The sequence below is a fragment of the Daphnia pulicaria genome, chromosome 8 (assembly GCF_021234035.1).
Source record: "Daphnia pulicaria isolate SC F1-1A chromosome 8, SC_F0-13Bv2, whole genome shotgun sequence".
NCBI lineage: Eukaryota > Metazoa > Arthropoda > Branchiopoda > Diplostraca > Daphniidae > Daphnia > Daphnia pulicaria.
In genome coordinates this window covers 8,302,903-8,308,880 of record NC_060920.1, presented here as the reverse complement: position 1 = coordinate 8,308,880, position 5,978 = coordinate 8,302,903, and the positions used below count along the sequence as shown (strand labels likewise).

Sequence of the window (5,978 nt, the reverse complement as noted above, 5' to 3'; positions counted from 1 at the left end):
GACGCAACTATGGATGGTATGCTCAGCCGGCGGGGCGCTATAGCCCTTTCGGCTAACCATAACACAAATACACCATATAGCCTTTGGAGTTTGGACAGATTGAATGGAATACGAAGCCAGTTCAAATTGTGTCCAGTAATATTTCTTAGCTTCTTTTTCCCATACAGCGCCTAGCAACCGAATTCTCCTCCCAACAACACCATTTCATTTGGATGGTCTCCATTTGAAATAACCCGATGTGTGTTTACAGAGTCTGACTTATAGAGAGAGATAATGGGTGTTATTTTATTCGGAGAAACCCAGGCCAAAATGACACTGATGGAATACTGATAGTGCTGCGCGCTGTTAGGAAACCTTCACGGACGAGAAAAACTATGACGCCATGGCGGTGTTACCAGTTTTATTTCGCGCTTTTCTCTTCTTCTTCTTCTACTTCTCTCTGCATGTCAATTGGCGCGGTGGAATTGAATTGAACAAGCGGCAACTTTTGGTTGCGCCACTCAAGTCACATGTTTCAAAATAACGAGATCGCCTTGGCTCTCCCGATCTCTTTTCTTGATTTGTATGTACAATAGTATACGTGTAGAGTAGAGAATCAAGCCATTTGTGGCTACATCATTTTCGGGGTCTGCCGAGATTACAATGTGGCAGAGCCGGGAGTTGATGTGGGGGGGGGGGGGGGCCGAGATTGATAAGGAGGTTGAATTTCCCGTACGGAATGGATCCCATGTTTTCGGCGTGAAAGTCCTCCTTGAGGCGGTATGACCTCGTGTTTTAAGAAAAAGAAGAAAAAAAAGTCTCGGTCGTGTAATGTCTGTCGTCATACAGCAGACCCGGCGGAAACCTACACGACGCGACTTGGACACAGCAGAGAGAGAGAGAGAGAGATCCCCCACTTCACACAATACACAAGTCTGTGACGTCAATTGATGAATCGTGAAATCACCAAAAGCTTTCCGTCATTGCCCTTTTTTGTATGTGCGGATCGAGAAATGTTTTGTGTACAGAATATATAGGCTGCACACATGGTATAATCACGACGGGGGTTTACATGGCTATTTTCTTTATTATTACAGGTTATTGTGCTTTTATCTTTTTCTCCTCCAATATCGTGAAAGTCTTTCGAGATTTCAAAGAAATGAAACGGGACCGAAACTTTATTTTCTGCGTGGGTAGACCCGCCAAGCTGAATTGTTAGCGGCATGATGTCTTCCGGTTCATGTTCAACAATAGCGTCTAACAGAAAAAAAAGCGGAAAATTGCCTCATACTTCATTTGCATTCATATGTTAATGAATAGTAACAACAACCCAAAAAACAGGGGGCCAATCCTTATTTCGTTTACCAACTCCCTTTTGTTTTTCCCCCCTGTAAATTGCAATAGGAGAGGGACGGCATCAACAGCCAAGGAAACGTGAGTGAGGCGGCGTTAGTAGCGCAATAGGGCCGGGCCGGGATCTAGCGCCGGGTGGATTCGGGAGAGAGGCGCGCGCGCTCACTCAGCAGCAGCTCTCGGGGTTCTTTTGAACGCGATGAGATAAGCTTCTTTCCCCTAGGTGGGCGTGTGTCTAGGGGAAGCCGCGTCGCCGGCTCTTTGCGTCGCATGCCGTATATAAAATACCACGAGACCCGCACTAAGGCACGTCACACAGACAGCAGAGCTGGTCGCGGAAGCTAGTTCACCAAGTCAAGCCGAGCAGCACAGTCAGCAACAGCTGTTATACACATTCACTCCCCAAACCCCAGCAGAGCCTTTTTGATCCACGCTCATCTTCATCTAACTTATTCCTCTCGCAAAGACACTAACTGTCTTTCACGTTAGTTTTGAGGACGATTTCGGAGCGACAGACAAACATTGAATAGCATAACAACCTGTTTTATTGGATTTCGGTTCGGATTACTCTCTCCAACGCAGAGTCACCAGTTCCGGCCGAAGTGTAAGCGTCTCAACTGTCAACCTCAACACTTGATCTTCTTGTTAAAAGGAGTTTTCAAGGAACTGTGAAAGTTTTTCGATCGTTTTTTTTTTAAACTTTGTTCGTCGTCCAATACCAAGCGAGAACCTTTTGGTATCAACATTTCCTTAAGGACGAACAACCGGAGAAGAGTAACAGAGTAGCAGCATCCAAGGAAACACACACATCAGAGAAGAAAAATGCATCAGAAACTGGCACATTCGGTTCTCATAGCGGTGGTCGTTCTCGCCCTACTGGCCGTTTCCATTCAGGCATACCCGTCTTGGAGGTGAGTTTCCAATTTCCTCGTCAACTTGTATAAAATTTGCATTCAGCATCAGCCTTCAGCAAGATTCAATGTAATCTGATTACAGTCTGTAACGCATTAGCATTTTATACTCTTGCCAATTCGGGGATAGCAATTTAATTGGCTTAATTTGAACGATTTCGTTCATCAGACGTTTTCAAATTGACACATGACTGTGCAGCAGTTAATTGGCTATGGACGAATCGCATTTCAGTATATTGATCGTCGATTTGTTTACGTTATGGCAACAGGGGTAGCCGGCAGAAGAGAGTGTCCGATCAACGACTGGCAGAGTTACAGACTTTATTGGCCATTGCCCGCCTCAAAGGCAAAATGACGTCGTCATCGGGCAAATACTACGGCTACGTCGATCCATCCAAAATGTGAGTCTACTAATTCGCTTACTTTCTTCCGTTTGCTCGCAGACATTGTACATATTTGACAAGCTTTGATTCAATAGAACAAATTGAATTTGCTGTTCAAATATTTTTAATCAGCGATTGATTCGATGCTGTTTCTAATTGTTAAATTTGCTTTCCTCCATCTCAGTGGCCGCAAGAAGCGGAGTCAAGCGATTCCGGCCGACGAATCACAGTTGGACAACCATGTGGAATACGAGAGCCGGGCGGATGACGACAGAGACTCGGCCGAAAGTCAAGAGGAGGTCTACGACGACATTTGGCGTTACCTGCGCAGCAACAACAAAATCCGTTGATCAGGATTTTCGGTTCGCCTACTCGCCCCGCCGCCCCCTCAATCTTCTCTGCGTTCCGTCTCAAAAACCATCATTTGAATTTTGACCCTCGAATTTCTAAGGCATTACTTTTACTCATTTTAAAAAAGAAACAACTGGAATTCCCTCTCAACCGTTCCTATTTTGTTGCTGCTCCTTTGACGTCAAAGTCATTCCCCTCGATGTAACGACGTGATTCGATCATCGCGCCATCAGATCTGAGATATTTAGTCGTTGATAGCCTGTTTTTTTCCATCCATCTTCCCTGTCTATCCTCCACTTTGTCTGTCTCTCTCTCTCTCACTAAAAAAACATCTCTAGTCACCAAGCCGGATTTCAACTTCTGTAAGATGTACTCCTATGTTCTCCAGCAGCGACCACCTGAGCGGAGTCAATATCGTGAGCCCGAAACCTTGTCCCGAGTGTTTCTGCACGGTTCTTTATAACGTTTGAAATAACTTGTAGAGAAATGCGTAGGATATATCAACAGCAGCCTATAGCGTATAGCCGCCGCTTGTTATGGCAGCTGAAAAACAAAACAAAAAAAAAAAACAGCTTCTCTTTTCTTCTTTTTTACTTTTTGTCCAAATGCAAAAAATTAAAAAACAAAAAAAGAAACAAATCTCTATGACACAACTATTCCGTGCAAGGTGGTCCTCATTTTTTACATTGAGTTTTTTAATGTACCGCTACTTTTAAAATTTTTCGTTCTCATTTCTTTAAAGCAATCAATTGCCCGTCTATATTTATTTCCAATTATATATATACTTTATGACCGATATTTGCATAGATTATATATATTATTATTGTTGAGAAAAAAAAAAAACTAAAATTGAACCAACAGAAGAATCGCCAGAAGAAAAGCCAGCCAAAACAAGAACCTATACTGTATTATCACTAATGACTATTATTATTATTATCCTTATGTTGTATGATGTACGTAATATGCTGTCCATGTATATTATATCTTAATTATGCACACCGAAATCTTCCTTTTGTTGTTGTTTGATCTTCCTTCACTTTTTAAACGCCTTTTGTTAAATTACGATTTGTCAATGCACCACCTCTTACAGCAACAACAGCCCCTCCCATCCACACTCCCTCTCTTTCTCCTCTTCATAACTGATAAAAAGAACATGTTGAAATACCGGAGACACGGGAATTTGGTTTAAATCCCCTGAGAAGAGACTCCACCCCCATTCCTCTTCCTCTCCCAATAAGAAATGAAGATGAATCATTGACAAGTGAAGAAGATTTAGAATAGGACTCCTATTCTTCATCCTCCTCCTATTATAGGAGGATGATCATCGTCAGCAATCGATGTGACAGCGAACTTGATGAAAGCGAGCCACAAAGCCCATCACAATGAAATCGACCGATTTATAATCGATGTGTAATCTGCTACGCCTCTCCACCAAAATAAGAATGAGAGACGTAACAAAACAAAAAATAATAAGCAAACAAAAAATCAATACATTTCAATGTCGAACACGCTGGCTTGAACTTCTCAATGTTTGTTTAATTTAAATTATTATTATTATTATTATTTATTTTTTGTTTGCCAATTTGGTATAGAAATTGCTATTGAAGGAAAAAGATTTTGAAAAAAAAAATCTTTTTTATGTTATACAGCGACCAGTTATCCCGCTTTTCAAACGCTCTCGGGTCATTTTTACCCCGGGTAGACAAATCGTTCAAATATGTGCGGAGGAATGTTATTACAATGAAGCTGCGCGATCGCCAAAGAAAAGACACGCCTGAGCCAATATTGGACGCGGTTGAACGCGGTACCCATTTTAGTGTCAACGTCTGGCCAGTAATAAAAAGTCTCGTTACTCTTCGATATTTCAACAAGAATTTCCTCTGGGCAGATCTGGATGTTCTCTGGATTTTCTCTGACCGACCAAATAACCGAGCGACATCACACCACCCCTAGATCCCATATCTTTCCATATTACTTGCACGCCAGAGTAGTATATCGGTGCGCAATGGAGAAACTCCTTTCCGAGCGGTTTGTTTAAATTAGCTAATAAAAGAGCGCCACGTCAGTTCGTTGAATTTGGCACCGAGACCTGTCTTTGAGCTTCTTTTTCCCACCCACTTCTCACGAGTCTCGACTCATTTGCGCATAATAAGCGGCCCGCGCTAATAGAGACCGTGTGACATGTCTCTCGACCGCCTCCTATTACGGTGCTAAATCTGGCTCATCCATTACATGTTAGCTTTTCTCTATCCCATATTTGTGTAGACACTTGGCTTTTGCACTTGTATAACGATTTGCCGCACTCGGGCACTCCACCTTAATGACTAGTTGCGGTGTATGCAGCTATATGTTGTGCATGGGTAGCTAACACTTGCGCCTGTTGTCTGCTCGAGTTTTGATTGTCCACTGTAAGACTTCGCTAGAAATATTTTGAGTATCTAGAAGTTATTTGTTGCAAATTTTACAGGTAAGAAAATGCACTTATTGATTATATTGTACCCTTTTGAGTGTAAGCAACCCAATCAACAAGTTATTAATTAAAAAAAAAAACAATAAGTAACACTCACCCCCGAGGGCATGATTCCGCTTCGTTCTTTTATATAGGTACATCAATTGCGCATCAGCCCAGCACCACACCAATTACGACAGCAGAGAAGCTGCACGAAAAGATGAACCCAGGGCAACCCGCGGTTTATACCGACTTCCCCAAGTATGGACTCGGGGGACCTCGCGGAGATCCCCAATTTTGGTAGAATAAAGTTCCCCAAGTCATTAAGTCCTATTGAAATTCAAGGTGTTGGATTCATACTGGATCCACTCGCTATCGATCAACAAAGCCATCAATGAAGCCAAATAACTTACATATTTTTTCTGAAGTTCAAGTTCCCTCATGCTAACTAAGGTCACTTTGCACGGTCACTTGTTGTGGCTGGATGTATTTAGTGGTCAAATCGAATGTGGCTTTTCCCAAATTGCGTTAGGACATTGTTACAACCGCTGT

At 42.5% G+C, this 5,978-nt stretch overlaps 1 protein-coding gene across 1 annotated transcript; it reads left to right on the top strand.

Annotated features, from left to right (window-relative positions):
- The first annotated feature begins 1,629 nt into the window (after positions 1 to 1,629).
- On the top strand, positions 1,630 to 4,487 carry LOC124311506. The gene is made up of 3 exons (XM_046776035.1): positions 1,630 to 2,243; positions 2,513 to 2,644; positions 2,811 to 4,487. Exons 1-3 carry the CDS (start codon positions 2,155 to 2,157, stop codon positions 2,974 to 2,976), a joined length of 387 nt encoding a protein of 128 aa, XP_046631991.1. The 5' UTR covers positions 1,630 to 2,154; the 3' UTR covers positions 2,977 to 4,487.
- Positions 4,488 to 5,978: the final 1,491 nt, after the last annotated feature.